The 21340-nt window shown below is 39.2% G+C and overlaps 1 protein-coding gene across 12 annotated transcripts in view; it reads left to right on the top strand.

Annotated features, from left to right (window-relative positions):
- CADPS (calcium dependent secretion activator) overlaps positions 1–21340 on the top strand; it is a 494727-nt gene that overhangs the window by 398031 nt on the left and 75356 nt on the right. For 6 of the 12 annotated variants that reach the window (XM_053929767.1, XM_071222267.1, XM_053929762.2 and 3 more), the window contains 6 exons: positions 2507–2527; positions 3729–3885; positions 4909–5050; positions 12696–12842; positions 16154–16309; positions 20038–20185. In XM_053929767.1, coding sequence (XP_053785742.1) covers positions 2507–2527; positions 3729–3885; positions 4909–5050; positions 12696–12842; positions 16154–16309; positions 20038–20185 — 771 coding nt within the window. The remainder of the gene's footprint in view (positions 1–2506; positions 2528–3728; positions 3886–4908; positions 5051–12695; positions 12843–16153; positions 16310–20037; positions 20186–21340) is intronic. The other 6 variants (XM_053929773.2, XM_053929770.2, XM_024556699.4 and 3 more) reach the window with 2 other exon arrangements.

Here is a 21340-nt window from a genome sequence, read left to right on the forward strand (position 1 = left end):
TGATTAGAAACAAACTAGTAAGGAAGCAAAATATATAATTATGTGATCATAAAAAAAACTTCTGTGGAAAGTACGAAGTGAATGATATAGACAGAATAGGTTGAAAAGTGAGTGGGTTTGTTTCAAGGTGGAGTTGTCCAGACAGGCACCACTGCCTGTCCTCAGCATTCACTTACAGGTTGCCATCACCTGGGAAGCTCTGGAAAATTGCTGATGCCCAGGTCTCACCCCAGTTCAGTTAGTTGGAATCTCATGAGGAGGGACCAAGTATTAGTAATTTTTAAACTGCCCAGATGATTCCAGTATATAGTCAGGTCAAGAGCCACTGGGGACAGCCAGAGGTAGAATCTGCCCTAGCACATGATGAGATTGAAAGAGGAAGATTTTTTTCTACTACCCAGTACTCACTGCTATAGTCTCTGGGTGCTCAATAAACTCTAAAAAATTACTAAATCCTGAGCATGGATCTTGGCTGGATAGCCACGATGTTTGGTGACACCACAAATAAAAGTAAAAGTAGACTTGCTCCCCACCAAAAAAATAATCCTCAAAGTCATTTTAATTCAAATATAAAGTAATTAAATATCCCAAGAGAAAAAATTTTCATCAGCTTAGAATGCATCACATGTACACCGATGCAGTGTATGGTAGCGGTGTTACATTTATCTCTTAATTGCAGTTTAATTCTGCTCTCAGAGCCTAAATTATTCACACACACACACACACACACACACACAAGCTACACCTTCATGTATTGTTGCTTCAACTTTCCAATCTCTCTCTCTCTATGTATATGTATGTATATGTATATATGTATTGTGGTATACAGAAGGGTACATATATATATGTAATCTGTGTACAAACATACAGTGAGTTCAGTGTGGTTGACTGTACCCCTAAATTATACATCTTGCCTTTAAATAATGAAAAACACTGGGTAAGTATATAAAAGCTGAAGGATAACTTCTTCTTATTTTCTTTGGAAAAGATCTAAAGATTTTCAATGCCCATAAATGTTGAGTAAGCTCACATACAAAAATAGCATTCACCTGTCTTAGCAAGCATAAAATCAACAAATATTGTTTTGTGTTTTTTATTTTAAAGACTTCCCTTGCCCAGTCCAATCACACAGACTCTCTTAATTTGATTGAAATTACAACATAGCTTTTTGGTCCTTACTGCCCTTGCCAGAATCTTTTCTCCTTCTCAGAGACTCAGGTTTGAGCATGAAGTTCTGAAAGAATCACCTTGGGTGCCCAGAAACAGATCTGGTCTTCACTTCTCCCACAGCTTCTATTTAAATTTTCTTTGCTCCCTAGGATCCTAATCTACTCTACCAGAATTCAATAGTGATCATTTATATCACAGTAGTCATTGTTCTTTGCAGGGCTACCTATCTAAGTGATTATTAACTCCACAACTGTAGACAATTGCTCAATAATTTATTAAATCCCATTGAGGGACTAAGTTCTCTCTAGATAGCAAAAGAGGGTGCTGCTTATGGTCTCTGGTTTGCACATTTTAAATAAAATTGTTAAGAACCAAGTACAAGGCTGGGCAAAGAAATTTTTAATTTCAGGCATTTAGGACTGGTGTTTTATTTTGTTTTGTCCTGTCATCTTAGAACAAAATCATGTCTGGGAAGGAAACTCAGTCTCCCTAATAACTGTTTTCTTAGACTGACTCTGAAGACTTAAAATTAATCAAAACTAAAGAATAAGTGCCAGCCAACATTTGGTGTGCCTTTGTGAATTTTTCAAGTATCCTGCATCAGGAGTGATGAGAGCCAGCCCTCCGTTTATGGTTGGGGGTGGGAGTGGGGCTCCAGCAAATTCCAATGTGTAGAAGGTCTCCACCTAATAGGTAGATAGATGGCTGGCAGAGCTCAGGGTGTGGGCTAGAGGATTTCCACCTCTGCTGGATTCATTCATCCAGGTAGTCCTTGGAGCAAGGTCCAGACCTCAGGACTTTCATCCTCAGGTGGTAAAACTACAATAAAACCTCATCGATTCAGACCCAGGCACTTGAAATTTGTGACAATTTAATTGCTGAAGTGGTTATTTTAATTTTTCTTAAGTAAAATGTGTTATGTGATCTCAACTTTCTCTGGAAATTCTAAAGACTCTTCTTACAAGTGTCATCTCAGGCCCTGTGACATTAAACCTTCTGTGTCTTTGACTTCAATTTATATGTCAATTTATCTATGATTGTTAGAGGTTTAAAAAACACTTTTTCATTTAAGATGCATTCATATTATAACCAGTGAGTACCTCCTACTTTGATGTCCAAGTACAGACTGCATTTGAAAGCAGCAAATATCTATTTTTAGGAAGTCCAATAATTTAGGCTTTTGTGGTGACAGACGAGCATCTCTCCACTCCCATTACTCTGAATCAGTGAGGTTTTACTGTAAATTAAAATGGAAACAGCAGGTGTCTATTTCCAGCCAAGCTTACCTTGAAGAATGGTCCATGACTTGATTTTTTCCATTTAATTTGCAAACAAGCCACATGTTGATAAAGGAGAAGTAAGTAAAATGAAATCTCTTGAAAGAAGAGAGGTGGACCGCTATTCTGCCTCCTAGTGGCTGTTAGAATATTCCCTAAATAACAATAGATTACAGAAGAGCTTGGCCATTGAACAAACACTTTCATTTATGGAATTATTTCCATAATCATCTCTCATGTTTTCAAATGCCTTCCATCTTTTCTCAGTGAATGCTCCAGAAAGTGTTTCCAGTATGAATACTTTACAGCATTGGGTGGGAAGGTGGGGGACAAGATGGGGCTAGCAATTTGTTTTTGTTCTATTGCTGTCTTTGAAATCAGCAAAAAAGGGCCTGTTGACACCGCCACTCATTCTGCATGCTCCCTGCCAGAAATGATTAGTCAACATGCATGCATGCCTTTGAATTGCATTCACATCTGGCCCAGTTCGATGTGAATGTGGCCCCTGAGACCCTGCACAATGATTTCCAAGGACCCACGTGCATGAAAATGAGTTACTTCACTGATATTTTTTGGTTTTCAATGTACATATGTGTCCAACCCCCAGAAAAGTAAGTATTCATCTTACTGAGCATTTCCTAGTGTAAGCCTGATCTTTCCTACAGACAGGATGCAAAACCAGAGGCTCCCTGCTTAAAGAGATTTTGACCCAAAAGTTTTTTGACAATTGCAACAATGGTTTCCTTTGCCTTGGTATGAAACAGGAGTAACATTTCCAATGTGTAGGGAAACAGGAGTCACTGAGCTTGTATGAGACCATAGACAATTAAGCCCCTGATGTGTAAATATAAGTGAACAATCATTACAAATTTTCAAGTTAGATCAGCAGAAAACCCATAAACACAGTGAAGAAACTCCCAAAGTCTAATACCTTAGAGCAAGAACCAGCCAACAACAGTAATAAAGAGCATGACTCCAAACATACTGAGTTATTGTAAATTGAACAGAAATTCCACACCTGTCACATCTACAGATGAATCCTCTGACCAGTGGGTCCAAATAAAGACTTTCTAAGGCAGGCCTGGAATCTGGAAAAGCATGGCCTTGGACACTTAGAGGCCCAATTGTATCAAAAATGCTGTTCTCTTTACAATAAAATGATCAAACCCTGCTGGGTGATGCACACTTAATCTTGAACAGTGAGGGCTTGGCTTCCCATCTTGTGTTAGAGAGAGAAGCTCATTGCCTCTTTGTCTGTTGTTTTTCTATCAAATTTCAAAGGCCTTTGCGTGGTGGTCAGACTTGATGGTGGAGCATGCCGAGACGTTTTTGTCACTCTTTGCAGTGGACATGGATGCAGCATTAGAGGTGCAGCCCCCAGACACGTGGGACAGTTTTCCACTGTTTCAGCTGCTGAATGATTTTCTGCGCACTGATTGTATGTATTATCTTTGACTGTTTGACTTTCCTAAATAGTGAGCAGGTAATAGATTGTTAAAACATCTTTATTCTGGGTAGACTACCAGCTGGACATAGCTCTTTGTAGTTTTATTATTAATTTGAAAAGAAACAAACTTACAGATGATAGGCATTCTTTCTTCCAACAAGTGTGCTGTGACAGAGAAACCCTCTCTGAACTAGACAGCAGAATCTAAGAGCGGTGTCAGAATTGGTGTCTGTGTGCTTTATTTGCTCTTGAACAAGCTAATTAACCTCTTCACATTTTATAATTTTTATTAAAAGATGCTTTTTATTTTTTTAAGATTTTATTTATGTATTGTTAGAGAGGAAGGGAGGGAGAAAGAGAGGGAGACAAACATCAATGTGTGGTTGCCTCTTGCACACCCCCTACTGGGGGCCTGGCCCAAAACCCAGGCATGCGCCCTGACTAGGAATTGAATTGGCAACACTTGGTTTCACAGGCCAGCACTCAATCCACTCAGCCACACCAGCCAGGACTGAAAGATGCTTTTTAGATTAAAAAAAAAGAAATCCAGCTAAGTAACATCCTGAGCATTCCAAAGTATCTTACACAATACATAGAAATAAAGCAGACCTTCCTCACCATGGAGAATGATGAAGGAAGGGGCAGAATACTCTCTCTTCCCAGTCACACAGTGGGAGAAAGGGGAGCTGGTGCAGAAAATACCTGAAAAAACAGTGTCAGTTGCTGTTTTGTCACTTTCAAAGGAAAATTATTGTTTTTCTTCTTTAGAAGAGAGATGTAAATGAGTAAAATGTTTTGGAATTCCATTTTCTTTCCACACAGACGTAAGCATGAACTTTGATGCTGTTTGTGTACTTTTTTCCTTCTTCTTTTTTTTTTTTTTGACACCCCGGGGATGGCTCTGTTAGAAGCCATATATTTAATGTCAAAGACAATCTTCTCTGTGTATGTTGCATGCTGACAAAGCACTTGTGGGTTGAAGGTTCTTACCAAGATTGTGCTTATCTGTTCTAGATAATTTGTGCAATGGAAAATTTCACAAACACCTGCAAGACCTGTTTGCCCCACTTGTGGTTAGATATGTGGATTTGATGGAGTCCTCAATTGCACAATCCATTCACAGGGGCTTTGAGCGGGAGTCATGGGAACCAGTCAAGTAAGGAAACCTCTTTGATACCATCGGAGTGTGGGTGCAAATAGCTGGAGAGTCATACAGAAATGGATTAATGGTGTCTTATGGTTTTCAGTGTCAGCATGACAGAAAGCAAACACTGTATGTGTTTCCAACTACAATGCGCATAGTCTCCTTGTGCAAAGGGGTTGAGAAATGTTTTATGAAATGAAATCTTTGTCTTATTGCACAAGATAAATAAGGAATAAGGGATGGAAACCTGGCTGTGATATTTGTACTGTGTATCTTGCTCCAACGGTGCTGTCCCTAAGAGTTAATGTTTCCCAAAGTGTGTTCCACAGTGGTCTAGGCAAGGGGCCAGCAAACTTTTTCTATAAAAGGACACATAATAATTACTTCAGCTTTTCAAACTTACATGATCTCTGTCACTAATTCTCCACTCTGCTGTTACAGCACCAAAGCAGCTCTAGACAATAGGTAAAGGAATGAAAATGGCTCTGTTCTCATGAAGCTTTATTTCCAAAAACAGGAGACTGGCCGGTGGGCCAGAGTTTGTCTTTCTCTCACCTATGCCTTTGAAGCACACCTCGAGGAAAGGACTCTATGGCCAAATACAGTTAGGAAACTCTGTACACCCCATTCATCCCCTCTACACCCTTGTCTCCTGGGGAGCCACGAAGCATACCAGTACATTTCAAAACTCAGATAACAAAGTAATACAGAACCTTGTTTTACTCTGCTTAACCCAGGGTTTCCTAAATGTATCTAGCCGCAGTAGTCATTTTTTTAAATGGAATATCCATCTAAAGGACAAATTACAGGAAATCCTGTGGGTTGTATATTTGGCAATTTCCATTACTGCTTGGGGAATCTATTTGAAATGTCTAGCAGGTTCATTGCCACCTCCATTCTCCAGCAAGGAGGAGGACTGTGACTTCAGGTGCCAGAGGGACTTCAAGTGCTTTCTGGAAAGGCAGAGGTCTCCTAGATGGAGAGAATTTTCTGGTATGAGTTGAAAAGCTTTAATAAAGCCTGCTCTCAGCTTTGTCCTGCTAGATTCATTCTCTCTCTCCCTCTCTTTCTACCCCCTCCTCACCCCCTTCTCTCTCCTGTAAGAAAGTCATTTTGTTCCTTCTAGTCATTTACATCTTTGGAATGTAGCAACCAGTGTGGAGAAAAATGGGGATATGTACAAGCCGCGTTTCAGGCACTCCAGTACAAATAATTCAAGAAATTTTCTTTAATTTGGAAGCCTTGACTTATATTTTATCTCTAAGGAGTTTTCTGAATTGAGACCCTCCATCTGCTTTATGCTGTATAAGACCCTGGCTGATAAATAAATTAATGCAAAATAGCTTTCTCAGTCCCCCTTTCACATCTGAGCCAGGAGGGAAGTGTCTTAGCTTACCCTTCTTTGAGCAGGTTAATAGGTAATAGCTCTTCATTTGCAAGTACCAAGAAATATAAATTTTAGCCTATTATTTTCAATTCTATAACAGTCTTTTAATATTGCTCTGACAACTTTTAACTCATGAGAATAAAACTGGGTCCCTTGATTAACAAGGGACTCCATTTTTTTAATGCTCACTGTGATCAAGACAGTTGTGCTTAAAGAACAATTGTGAAAAGAAAAGGTTAAAATTAGTAATTTTCACATTTTGAAAATAGCTATGGTCTTGAAATTTAAAAAAAGGAATAGCATTTACTTGCTTTGGTTTAAATGTGGAGGCTACTATTACTGACACACATGGAGGAAACAACTGGTCCCCTTCCCTGGTCCTTAAAGGGCCCTCGAGTCAGGGCCTTGCCCTCTACTCATGAGCCAGAAGGCTAATAAAGGCAATGAAATTGTTTTCTCATCTGAGTTTTTAAAAATGTCCCTACTCAGTGTCTGAGAATTGTCATGAAATTCTGTGATAATTTCCCTAAAGCCATTTTATAATCTGTTAAATTATTCAGAAACCAAGCAAATTACTGCTAAATCCTTTTGAAGCTTTGAATATTCTTAACACTGTCAGAAGTAAAGATAGAATCAAAATCACTTTCACAGTTGGGGGTCTTAGTGTGGGAATATTTTGTTGAGGATATTTTAGTGATTGAAAAATAAAATGTGAACTCATGGATCAGTAATTTAAAGGTTTGAAAATTAGTGAAGGGTTAATAGTTATAAATACTATCCTGAGAATCTTTTATGTTGATGTGGTTTTTTAACTAACTTTCAACACAATCATGGTTTGTTCACTTCATGCTAAATAGTATGTGCCTTTCAGAGTATGTAGAGATATTTGAGAATGGCAACTAAAACATAAGCAAAATTAAAATGCTCTGAAACCCCACACATTTTATCAGGGGATTTGCATGCAGAATGTGGATGCCATGGGAGAGATTTGCAGAATGGCCAGCACAAAATAAAGGGCAAAAGAGCTTGGGGACATGCTCAAATGCCAACAGGAATGAGTCTCTACCCTTCCTTCCACGTGAAGAGAAACAAAATATGAACGAACATCTAACCAGTTAGAGTTTATATGTATAAGCAGATACATTTTCTTTTATGGATTTTTTCCCCAAGTAAAGAATGACTTTTTGGAATGTTTATCATCAGGCTTACTCAAAAACAAGAAACTGACCTAGATAAACAGATTTAGTGCCCTCAGTCTTCTCTAATTTTGTTGTGTGATCCCCCAACATACACACACCGACCACAGCCTTTCTCTCCAATGATTGTTACACTGAGTTCTGTTCTTCCACTTTTCAAAAGTCATAATTACAGGCACATGATTATAGGTTAAATGACTGAGACATGCATTGTAAAAGTTTCATTCAATAAAAGTAGTATTCAAAATGTTAAAGAAAACAGCACTCTAACAAACTTGCAGAAACCAAATTTTAAATGTTCTTCAGATATTCTTACTTCAAAATATGGCCATGTAAAGAAAATAGAGATGTGATCATCATTTGAGTTTGATACAAGTTATTTGGCAGAAAGGGGAAAATGGCTAAATCCTAATGCTGCCTTTCTCTAGAAGGATGGCCATCCATCTCTGCAAGGAGAGAAAAGAGAGGCTGCCCTTCTATTTCCATTAAGCCAGATATAGTCACAATTAGAATCTCTGCCTTGGTGGAAAATGTTATCACTTAGCTACTAACTACAGCTGAAGATAGTCAGCCTCTTGAGGGCAGGCTTAAGCCAGAGCCCATAACCCTCTCTTGGGTGTCCTTCAGGAGATATCATAGGGTCACCACCCACCCATATGGCAAGTTGTTCACAACGCTCCTGGCAGCCCTGAATATGAGCTTCTGGTCCTAACTAGCAGATGGACAACAGCTCTTTAGGGATGTCTCTCTGTTGGTCAAGTCATCATGGAAGAAAACTTAGAAAGTATCTAATCCAAAGCTCACCAAGTCTAGTACTCTCTCCACATTACCTTTCCCATGGGACATCATCTCCCAGTCTCTGCTTGAACACCTGCAGGCACAGGGAATCCACGTTTCATTCAGAGCCAGGTTAGGATGGCTCTGAATGGGAGAACAGAATACTGCTTCTTGATATATGTACACAGAAAAATCTTGGTTTATCAAAATGCACTTTATCTCCCTCTGCCTGAGATATACATACAAGAAGTATTTTTTAAATAGTATCATTTTCCAGATTGTCAAAGATGTCAATATCTTAACGATAATAAACTGTCAGACCAAGGAGGCCTCAGCGAAATGTTGGTGGCCTGGTTTAAAATAGACAAGTACTAGATGTGCAGTCAGAACTGTTGACTCTGCCAGTAATTTGCTGGGTAACCCTTGACAATCAGCAGACCTTTCTGAGTCTCAGAATCCTTATTTAAAAAACAAGGATTTTGAATACCCAAGACTTTTCCAACACTAACAGTCTAGAAAATGTGATTTTTTTCATATTCACTCCATTTTCACATTTGATCACCATTGCTTCCCTTGCATCTAAAACAGGGCTTGGGATATAACAAATGTTTAGTAAGTATTTATTGATTAACTGACCTTTATTAAGGAATGCATACAGGCTGAAAATTGTAAGGATACAATAGGAAAACTATGGGAAAGGGGTAAAAAAGTTTCATTCCCCTGATTGAGGATTTCAGTCTAGTTGGGTCTGAGCAACAAACACACAAGAGAAATCAATGTAAATCTTCACCATTCTATTTACCAAATAACATACAGCAGAGCAGAGAGTAGAAGGGAGTAGAAGGGGAGTCATGAAGGAAACAGCTTGGACACAAAGATTTCAAGAGGAGCAGAGGTGCTGGGAAAGAACATGAGCAGAAGTGGAATTTGGGGGGAAAGTGGAGCCCCCAGTAGAAACTGAATGCTCGGTTAGGCCAGCATGAATTATAAAGGAGGCAAGCAATAAGGCTGGAGAAATGTTTGGGACATCCTAAAATTCCATGAAGTTTGAAACTTTATTCTCCAAGTTATGCATTCTAAACAGGAGCTTTGCCGCTCCCAAAGCTGGTAAAAATTGTTTCTTGGAATGGGAGAGGGTAAAAATAATCTTACTCTGGTTATGTATATGTATAAAGCACAGGTATACTTACATTGCATAAGCATATATACAGTATGATGGTGGTATTAACTTCTCACGTGGAAGGCAGTTAGGAGGACTGGTGATGATAAAAGATTGATAAATGCCATCTAAACTCTAAGAAGATATCAAAGAGTGCCCGTGCCCCAAAGTAGGTATCAGACCTATGAATAAACACTGAGAGAGACTTTAGTGTCCAGAGCACAAAGGGAAAATAAGAAGTGTTACACATATTCTGCAGTAAATGGCTCATAAAGTAGAAGACATCTGTATCTGAAATCTAACCCTGTCCGTAAATCGGAAGCTTCCTTCAGAGAAGACCCAAACATATCATCTCTTCCTGGAGACACAATCTTGATTATAATTAATTCTAGAAGCAAGGAATGACTCTATCTCTAGTTCTTTTCATCAGTAGAAATGATGAGGCACCCATGTATTTGTAACTTTCATTCATGTGGGAGAGAGCAGATGAGAATTTTTCAATCCAAAGTTCCAGAGGTGGGGCCCTTTGACATAAATGGGAGCAATCCTTTTTCAGCAGCATCCCCAAAATGAATGAGTCTAATTTTTAACATGCATTAGTTGTTAGAATTGCAATTCACACTTCTTTTACCATTCAGAGATATCCAATTATGATTCTCACAGAGAAGCATGATGGACTTTATAGGTAGTTGCTAAAGGGCCCTCTAAAATAATAATTTGTTATATCCATCAGCAGCTCCAGGAACCTGGCCTGAGTGTTACTAGAAAATGTTCCCTTTTCACATGTATGTTAGTAAAATATAATGCCTGGAATTGCTTCTTTAATTATCGGTATAACTTATATCCACATGAAATATTAGTTACTTTAGTAATACAGAACATTATTTTGCTAAGAACAGAATTATCAAGTGTGTTTCAGCCTTTTATAACTAGAGCATTATAATGTGTCACATGAAGGAAATGTTTCTGAGTCCAGTGCAGTACTCCAGCCAAAATGTCACATTTTACAAATACAAATGTTTTGATTAATATAAGTATTTTTTCATTTTTGTGTGCAAAATGAAGCTCATTTGTAATTTGTGTACCAACCATCCTCTGATATGTTTAAATTAAGTTGTTTTTGCATACATTTATATGTTATTCATTCCAGCTACTTTTAATTTGCTCAGAATTGACATTTTAACTTTCCAGGCTACCATCTCTAAAGAACTCCTAATTTCTTGATCATTATTCAGTGTGTGCATCATTTAATGATCACATTTGCTTATATAGGCTTACACATATCTCAGTGGAAATCACCAGTGGTTTTGTTACATGGCAGTATTTAAGATTGAGAACCACCAGGGACTGAATTCAAAGGCAAATTCCCTGATTCAACAGAGAAACATGGGAGGAAAAGTTCCATTTTCCCTTCTACTTAATAGTCATATTTAGCTTCTCTTGAGAGTTCCCACAACAGCACCCTTCAGTCCCAAGTAGAGAAGTATGATGGGCTTTCCCCACATGTGAAGTGTAAAGGACATATCTGTGAGATACCTGTTTCCCTTAAGGAAGAGAATGCCAAGTTGGCAATTTTGCATCCCAGGATTTTCCATCTACAAGCCAGGACTATATTGTCATTGTGAAAGAATAACTTGTTTTTAGAGGGAGACAGGTGTCCAGACTATCTACAGGGGCCAGAATTTCTGACTTACCAGGAGATCTGCCCCACCCCTCCCCAAGCAAGCCCAGAGGCAGCTCCAGCCTTTGCAGGATTTCTGTTAGTCAAACACAGCTTGCCCGGGGCAGAGCTGCTTTGGCAAAACTCACTTCTCCTGCAAGATCCAAAAAGAAAGCCTCAACTCCTTTGCCAAAGTGCTGTCAACTCTACTTAAACAGGAAGGCTCCTCTCAGATGCAGAGTTAGGCTGGGCTCTACTGTGCCAGTGACTTTGGCTGGATGGAATACCCTTAAAATGCCGCTACAGTGCCAGCTTGGGGAACAGTATATGACATAGTCCCTTTGAAGAGATACAGTTGATTTGAGTTGGGGTTATTGTTTTGTCTTATTTTCTCTCTCTAGTCGTAAATCCATCCATTTCTCTTTCATCATATCAGTTGATGGGTCATTGTTCAAAAACAAAATGTCTTATGAGGTCACATTTTAAAATGATTTATTAATTTCTAACTTAAATTTTAACTTTTTATTAAAAATGTACGGCTTTAATTTTAAAAAACTAAAAACACCTATAGAACAATCATACAGATCAAGAGATAGCACATCCTGAGCACCCCAAGCCCCCTGTCATTTGTTCTAATAGCTCATCTTACTTTCAAGGTAGTTACTATAACAAGAGGCCACATTCTAAATCCCCTTGTGGTCAAAGAATTTACTATGTGAGCTGAATTTGAGGTTTTATTATTTGTGTGTGTGTGTAAATAGTTCTTCATTTTAATTGGACTTAATTTGGAGGTGGAAGTTTCCATTTTCTTTAAATGTTCTATGAAATTATTCAAACCTAGTTATTTTTTGATACAATTCATTCATCGTCACCATTAGCTCTGACATCCCATTGCATATACACCTTTCTTCAGAAGTAGCAGTTGAAAAGAATACTGTTTTTGTCCACCACCATTGTTTATGCATTCAAATTGGTGTCCTGTTACATTGTGTGTCTAATATCTGACCTAAAGAATGTACATCCATCAAAAATACTTTATAAATAAAAGAAAAATAAAGTGCTCCACCATTTGTACCCATCACAGCTACTCCACTGCAGGCCTACCCCAAACTATGCCAAGAGTTGCACAAACTTCAAGTTCTGAGAATCAGACAAGTTCTAGACTCTTATGGCAGTGGATTTGGAAGCTGCAGACCCCTCACAAAGGCATTTAAATAATGTGATCATTGTGGATAGGAGCCTGTGAGTGTCCATGCCTTCATCACTCTGTTGATAATTTTTTTCCATTAACTTGGGTCATTTTTCTCTGACTACTGAGCCACACCACTGCTGTCCATCTGTAAGCTGCTTTCTGAAGTGTGTTTGCTGTCGTCTTGCTGTGTGGACTTAGCCAATTTATTTACAACTATCTTGTGCTTCTGCCACATCTGCATTGTCACTGTGATGGTATTTTTTCTTTCTGTCTGTTTCTTCCACAGGAGTTTAACCAGTAACCTACCCAATGTGAACCTACCCAATGTGAACCTTCCCAAAGTACCAAATCTACCAGTTAACATCCCTCTAGGCATCCCACAAATGCCTACTTTTTCGGCACCGTCATGGATGGCTGCTATATATGATGCCGAGTGTGTATTCAGTTCACATTAGATCTAATTTAAATTTTAGTGATCTTGGCATGGATATGTATTGTTTATTTCTATACATCCTATATAACAGAAAGGGAGAGGGATAATTAGACATATTTTGCTGATCATACAGAGACAATATTGTTTATTTCAGGCATGCAGCATGTTTGTGAGACATTTACTATATATACAGCACTAACCGTTTGTCTTACACCCACTGAATGCTTGAGGACGATGTTTTATCTCCTGAATTCTTTGCAAAAGCATTCTGCCCCTGATTTTTTGTTTGTTTGTTTTTTAATACAGGTGGCATGACTTTAGGAGTTATTCATCCAAAGATTGTCCAGGAAACCTCTTTGATGAACTGGCCAGTCATCTCTGGCCTGAACCAAATCTAAGAGGGAAGCATACTTACCTAGAAGCTTTTTAAAAATGTTTCTAGAGACTGTTTAAACCATAAAGTATATTTCTGGTGTCAGCAAATGGCAGGATATAGTAACAGTATGTTCAGGGCTAAATGAAAATTTCTGAATGTATCAAGCCTTAGTCACGTAAATGTTGCGTAAAGGTAATTTCCAAGGTCATAGTACAGTGCTGAGCACTGAGATCTAGGTAGCAAAATCTATATTTGAGGCTACAAGATTTAAAGAACAAATAATTAGTTTTTTGGTAGCTGTATGATCTGTGGTCTGAGTGCAGAGACAGTCTTTACAGTCATCCACACAAAGCCAGCAACACACGGGGTTTGTGTTTCTGGGAGGCTGAGCCGTCCCGTCAGTGCCAGCCAGCAGTTCAGGGGAACGAACGTTGAGTAGCCATTCCTTCTAAGGCTTAGGAAATGAATTCCCTTTTTTTCCTTAGCAAGAAGAAGATCCAGCACCTCTAAATTCTACCTCAGGGAGATAAAATTAGAACCATGTGCATGATTTAATAAGTGAAATAAGGTTTGGCGATTCCATACCCTCCTTTGATCCTTTTCTTAGGCCACAGCTAATTATAGGCCAGATAAGCTTTTTCTTGAAAGAATAAATTGGCACGTTTTCAAAGGGAAGTGTTATTATCAAAGGAATAAAAAATGATCTGAAACTGGCAGTGAGTTTTGAAATCTCGAAATCACATTTGTCAAGATGGCCCTCAACATTTTCATTTTTGCTGTAATCCAGGTAGAGAACAGGACATTAAAATGACTGCTTTGCTTGGCTCCTTGAAAGCGCCTGATATTTTTTAAAACCTGTGTTCATTCACAGGTTCACAAAGAAATCATAGGGTCACTGTGTCTGATTTTCTTCTAAAGATAAATCAAACCCCCACAAAAATTTATACCTGAAAAAAAACTTCTAAAAAACATAAATCATATTCATGCTAAGATGACTATATTAAAAGTTAGATTAGGTATTATCTGTTAATAATTAAAAATAAATATCTGAAACTTCTCTTACATTCTTCTGTGCATGCTCTGTGACATTATATTTGAAAAGATATGAATCAAGACATTGTAATAAAGCAGATAATGGTCTCTGTTCAATTAATTAAGGCATGAGTGGGAACACATTTTGGTAACTGCTCAGCAATCAAAATAATCTTGGTGCTATTGCCTTAACATTAACAGTTTATCTTAAAAATAAAAAGAAAATATTCTTTTCCTCATGTCAAAACTTAATAATAAGCTCTTCAAAGAAAAAGAAAAAAAACCATAGAAGAATTTTTTAAAACTCTGAAACCAGATGGGTGTCAAAATGTTGTTGTAATAAATACCAATTATTGCATTCATATGTACTTAATGATTTAAAACATACAACCATGCAGTTCCAAAACGGGGTTTAGACTAGACAAAGTTGGGGTTTCTTTCTCCCAAGCCTAGGATGGGGGAGGGGAAAGGCTGAACCTCCACAGAGAAACAATGCATCCCCCCACTTTCGAACAATGCTTATGGCGGTATCTGAAAAGAAGGCATGGATTCTCAATCACCCACCAGGAAATGCCTGATTCTATATCTTTTCATAATTCCAGTTTCCTCCTTTGCCACCTTTCATTTTAAGGACGTGTTTCCATGTTACCTGCTCCTTCGTGTCAGATACATCTATGTACTGACCTCAGACTGGTCTGTCCTTGAAAACATGTCCCTGTCGGTCAAGGCCGCAGACTCCCTCTCGGCATGTTGGGAGTGCGCCCCTTCCCCACCCTGCAGTAGCTATGTATGCATTTATGCACTAGCTATATTTCTCTCTGAAGCATTAATTCAATGCAGCTGGCATCTGTCACAATAGAAACACCCACTCTCATCTGTTTCTATAGACGATGTCAGAACAAGTGGTAATGCATGGTGTGTTGGATATTTTATAAATTACCGTGTTAGCATTAGTGGTATGCGAGGAAGGGGGTGGGAGGTGGCCACCCCTCAGAACCCCAAATGGGATTGTTGCAAAACAGAAAGACAGCCAGAGAAGGGCAAGAGGGTGAGAGATGGAGGATTTCCCATACACAGGCTTTCCACGGATGCCCCTGGTAAAAGTTTCTTAGACATCATTGTACAGAAAGGAATCAAGACCAATTTCTCCATCTGTACAGAGGACTGGGTAAGATGGTGCAATGGTTAAAAAAAAAAAAACCTCAGGTTCGTAGCCCTAAAGCTTTTCAAATATCCCTTGTCCATTCACCTCCCCCCAACAACCTCATCCTGGGGCTGCCTATGCAACAGGCTGGTCTTTTGGAATAATAACCGATCTGAACAAGACTCATGGATTCAAGGTATCCAGGTGCACTCGTCTCAATTTGAGTCACCCCAATTTTTTTCCAGCTCTTCAAGAGAAAGCAGGTCCTCGCTCACCACTTTGTTAGCACGCAAAGTCTGTGCAATCTCCAAAAGGCCTCCATTCTGGAGGGGAGCTGGGGAAATGCATGAAACCCGGAATTTCAATAACTGCATGTTGCCATGTAGTTATTATCTGTTGAGACTTACTTCTCCCTCTGGTTTGTGGCCTTCATCTGAATCATCACATGTGTTAATGTGGTTATTAAAAGAAGGCTGATTTTTACCATACACTGTTCTCCTGGCTGTTATGGAGCAATACCTTCCTCAGACTTCTCCCTGGTCTGGAATAATTGACTGAACAAAGCCAAAAGAGTCACGTATGGTAAAACTCAAAATCTGTTGGTGAAGAATGCCCGACCCCCAACCACCAACACACGTCGTTTTGTATGTTGAAGCCACTGTTTGCCTTAAGCCTTCTAGTCCCCAGCTGTCTTCATGTCAGCTTTTTAGAGCCCAAGGCCAGTAGGTGACTCTTGTTTTCTGAATTTTATCCTGCTAGTAATGGATCAGGAACCTCAGAAGATTTATTCTGGAAGCTCGATGCCCTTCAGACCTTCATTCGGGACTTACATTGGCCCGAGGAGGAGTTTGGGAAGCACCTAGAACAACGGCTGAAGCTGATGGCAAGTGACATGATTGAATCTTGTGTCAAAAGGTAAGCAGAGGTACCTGGACATGCTCTGCATGCCTTCTCCACCACACATTGACTCAGGGAAGGGTAGATGGCCACTCTTCAACTGACCATAATTTGAAGGATTTGGAGAAGGCGATTGCTTGTCAAAGTCAGCTGGATTGGTGGCCACCCAAGTCTAGCTTCTGTTCACCTGCCCCACATCTGTCCCAAACCAAACAATGTGGCTGCCTGTTTTTTCACTGAGCTCCATGAGGAAAGGCTGCATGTCAGTTCTTATTTGTCTCTGTAGCCCTGATATCTAGCAGTGCCTGGCACAAAATACTTAATATTTATTTTTAAATGTAGGAGTGTATGCATGATGGATAGCTAGATGAAAATCAAAGAGGCACATACAATTCCAGAGCCAGAATGTCCAGTGCAGGTAGCCAGAATCTAGTGAGTTTCCAACCATGTGAGCAGGAGCTCAGCAGCATCGTTCATCTGTATATATGAACCAAGCCTGCCAACTACTAGTTGTGTTGTTGAAAATCTAACTTGATATCAACAAGACGGCATGAGACATTTTGCCTGCTTTGTCACTGTGGGATATAGGATTGAGGTGGGAAGGCTGTACTTGAGGTTCCCAGGTAGACCGTTCTGAATGCAAGGAGAAAAGAATGAGAACAACACGCATTCATTCAACAGAAATTGTTTGAGCTCCTCCTATATGCCAGGCACATTGCTAAGTTCTTGGGATACCAAAGACTGCATCCTTCCCTGGTGGAGTATCTGTGTTTGTAAATCCTCAGATTTGACACCATTATTACCACCCTGTCTATCCCCGGGCACAAGCCCAAGTTCTTTTTCCAGTTCACAACTATTCCATTATTCTTTCTCATTCAAAAAGAAAGAAGAAGAAAAAAGGAAAAAGACTGCAAGCATCACAGGCCACTCTAGATCTCCAGATGTTGTACAGTTTAGCTGATGGACTAGTTGTGGAATTTGGGGGCTGGGTTTGGCTGGGAGTACTCTGAATTTATCATTTTATATCTTGGAAAAGAAAAGAGAAGTAATAGCATCAAAACTGGAAACCAAAAGGCAGAACAACACCATCCCAGGTAGGTGAGCATCTCAGAAGGAATTAGGAAAAGAATAACGTGCTATGGAGAATCTGGCCAGGTGTTTGCTGGCACTCCAGGGAGTTTTAAGTCCTGAGGATCCAAATTTTGTTCTTTGTTCTTTTTTCCCACTCTGAGGATTAAAGGTAGGCCCATTTCTCAAAAGGTCAAAATGTTTCCTTAGGGTTTTGAATCTCACTATCTCCTACATAGTCCATATCAATTTTAGGAAAAACCAATCTTTTCCTATAGCCAAGCCATTGCACAAAACCTATTTGTGAAAGAACAGTAGCTCCTATGTGGAAAAATGCTCTTCCCTGATCTGTACTAGTGGCTGCAATGCATTAGAATTAAGACTTACTCACTTCTGACCTGTGCACACAGTTGTACAGAGAGACATGTCTGCCCTTCTCTGAGGAGCCAATCTTTTGAATAGAGAATAATAGGGAGATGACATATAGGTGTAAAAGGTGGATATTGACTCTATTTTATCCCTTACCATGTGTCTGTATGGGTCAGCCACCTCAAAGAGTGTGAGCCCCTCAGAGGTAGAAAGTGTAACTCGTTCATTTTGAGCTCCTCAACCATCCCAGGTCCTAGCATTGTGCTTGACACAAAGTAACTGTTAAGTAACTGTTTATTAGTAGAAGTTGATCAACTGCACATGTACTCCTGACCCTGGTGTCTCTCCCAGTTAAGGCCCCAGTCACAAGCACAAACACAGACAAGAGCAAACATAAGTGAAAATGTCATCCTGAGACATTCAGAGTCAGAGGGCAAAACTTGAAGCCATCTGTGAATGTGTTAAGATGTAGAACCCACATTAGTAGAGCCTAGAGCCTTTGCTTTCCTCTTCAGGACAGAAGAAATAGCCCTTGTTCTAGGACAACATAGTAAGGACATGATTTCATAGATGTAAATATGTAATGCCAAAAAATCAATCAGGCACTCCTCATTTCCAAGTTTCTAAGAAATGAAATCATTCATTTGATGGACTAACAGAGCCTCCAGTCTAGATCCACACAAAACAAGGTGCCCTAACTCTGCCCTCAAGGAGAGTCATTTGAATTAAGTGACCTCTTCATTCCCGGCTTTTTGGTCCCATAGAGCCCTCTCAGTTGTATTAATTTTGCATTTGGCTTCCTCTTTGCACTGCCCCACACTCTAAGGGCTATGAACAACTCTCCTGTGAAAGCAGAAGATGATTACTTCATTGTAAGGGAGCGATTTAGCATTTCCATTTTTCAAATTGGGCCGGAACTGGCACACGAGCCTCAGAAGATCAGCACCGGGACCTGTCCAACTCAGTCCCCATCAGGCCTCCTTTTCATAAAACCAGAAAATGATGTATTTTCAATGTAGCTTAAAATGATCATCATGATTAGAAAGCTACTTCAGTGCACGGAGTCTTTAGAAGCCAAGATACATTTATCTTTAACATGATCATATAATATATAAGAGTGTTTTAAGGTTTTTCTTTTTAGTTGTTTTCTGAAGAACTGGGCTTCCAACCTTAGAAATTATACTTGGCTTTCCTGCATGCACCCAGGGTGTGTTAGCAAGCTGGCATCCTTTCCTGAACTAACTAGCTGTGTGGTCCCTCTATGCACTGTTAGAAAACTGCTACAAATGCCTCTTAAAGCAATGCTTTCCTGGTGGCTGCATGATCTCCAGAAACTGACAGTGAACAATGTTGAAAAGATGCATTGGACAAAGCAACTTCCAATAAAACCACTTACTGACCAGGTGCTTTTCTTTAAAGACATGTGATGATGTGACCCACTTCTCTGAAACATTTTAAAATACAACTGGGCCCCTTAACAATGCTGAAATCAAGGATTAGACCTCACACCTGTGTTACCAGCTGGCCATGTCAGAGCAGGTTTTTTCTATGGGCAGTTACCACATTGCTGGGATCATAGTTTGACCTAAGTCAGAATTATGTCCCATTAATTTCCCACCATTACCCAACTCTTGAATTGGTAAGTACTTATGGCATTTTTATTTATAAAATTAATACATTCTATTGCAAAATAAAACATTGACATTGCAACACAAACAAATACAGTGGAAATCCCCCTTACCACTTCTCCTGATTTCACTATCCGCAAAGGTAGCCATCTTATTTTTTTAGTCTTTAAAGCAATATAATAAGCTTTTTTCACTTCAGTCTCTTTCAAAACCAGAGTTTAAAAAACAATAAATGTCATTTACATTTTTTTCCCACCATGAGACTTTAAAGATTTGAAACTGCTTTTTTCGTTGTTTGGTTTTTTTAATGAAGTGATTCAAGGTAGGCAGTTGCCAATGTGAGAGAACTTACATATGCTATAATGCTATAATTGGGTTTTTGTTAATTCGTTCATTCTCCTGCAATTAGGGTTCTCCATAGCATGTGAACTATAGACAGAAATACGCCAAGCTACAGGTGTTCCACATACTGCGGAGAAAGAAGGGTGTGCATGGCTGTCTCCCTGAATAGGCCTTCCTCATTTGGGAAAGTCATTTTTAAAAGAACACATGTGAAGTCATTGTCAATTGAAAGTGATTACAGCCTTCAATTTTCTTTTTTCACTGACCTCTCAGAAAATGTCTCCTCCTCCCGCTGCTATCTGAATGCTGAATTGGTCTTTTCCTACTTTGTTTTAATAGAACCAGGATTGCATTTGAAGTTAAGCTGCAAAAAACCAGTCGATCAACAGATTTTCGAGTCCCACAGTCAATATGCACCATGTTTAATGTTATGGTTGATGCCAAAGCTCAATCAACAAAACTTTGCAGCATGGAAATGGGCCAAGAGGTAAAAAAAAAAAAAAAAAAAAAAGACAGAGAGAGAGAGATTTTTCCCCCTCCATTGATCATATACAATAAAACTTCAGAAATTTCTTCCATCTATACTAGTCTGCTAGATTCAGAAATATACTCTAACTTTTGAGGACTAAGCCACAGATGAATTTGGTATTTATTTGTTAAGTAAATGTCTAAGGCATGTGCTAATGAGCACACCGGTCACTTGGAAGTGATTCTTGGTTGGAGTTGGGGTGGCCATAAAGTTCCTTTAAGTCAAATGATGTTTGATGATCTTATTTATTAGGTTGGTATCTCCAACAGATGTTTGCCAGAATGCAAGTCATTTTCACATTTGAAGTGCATTTTATCACTTTAACATCTGGACAGCAGGAGAGCTGTTCCAGGATATATAATGTTAGATCACCCTGCTACCCAGTCCCCAACATCAGGTTCTGAATTTTCAAGAAATCACAGACTTTAATTTTTTTTTAGATTGAGTTGAATGTGAATCTTCCCTGACCGAAAGTTTAGTCCTTTGCTAAGTTTCCAGTTCCAAAGTGGCATTTAAAATGTAAAGGAGAAAGAAACAGCAACTTGGGCTTGATTAAAAACTATCATGATCATTTTTCTCTGATGGCCTTAAGCCAGCTAGATATTCATATACCAATTTAGAATTAATTCAGAAACATTTCTGGCAACTCTCATGTTGTTGCCAATTGGCATAAATTGCTCCTAAATCAGATCTTTCAATACCAGCCCTACATGCTCAGAATTTTTACTAAATTATTTTTGCTCCTTATTCGTTATTTATTTTCTCTTTCATCACCTTCCTTTTTTAAATGTGGGTTGGTGGTATTCTCTTCCTGGCAAGATCATCTTTAACCTTCTTTCGCCTCCAGATCAGCTTTCTCAGCCACTCTTGTTAGCCTCCATTCCTGACTGATTTTCTTGTTGGGGATATTTCCCTGGGGATTATGTTCTAGACACTGGGGCCAAATGCAAGGGGTTCTCTTCCCCGGCTCCATTTGCTGCACGTGAATGATATGGAGCAGCAGCTCTCAAACTTCAGTGTATATCCCACTTACCTAGAGAGCTTCTCAAACCCAGATTGTTGGGTTTCACCCTAAGAGTTTCTGATAGGTCTGGGATGTAGTCCAAGAATTTG

The sequence above is a fragment of the Desmodus rotundus genome, chromosome 8 (genome assembly GCF_022682495.2).
Source record: "Desmodus rotundus isolate HL8 chromosome 8, HLdesRot8A.1, whole genome shotgun sequence".
Taxonomy (NCBI): domain Eukaryota; kingdom Metazoa; phylum Chordata; class Mammalia; order Chiroptera; family Phyllostomidae; genus Desmodus; species Desmodus rotundus.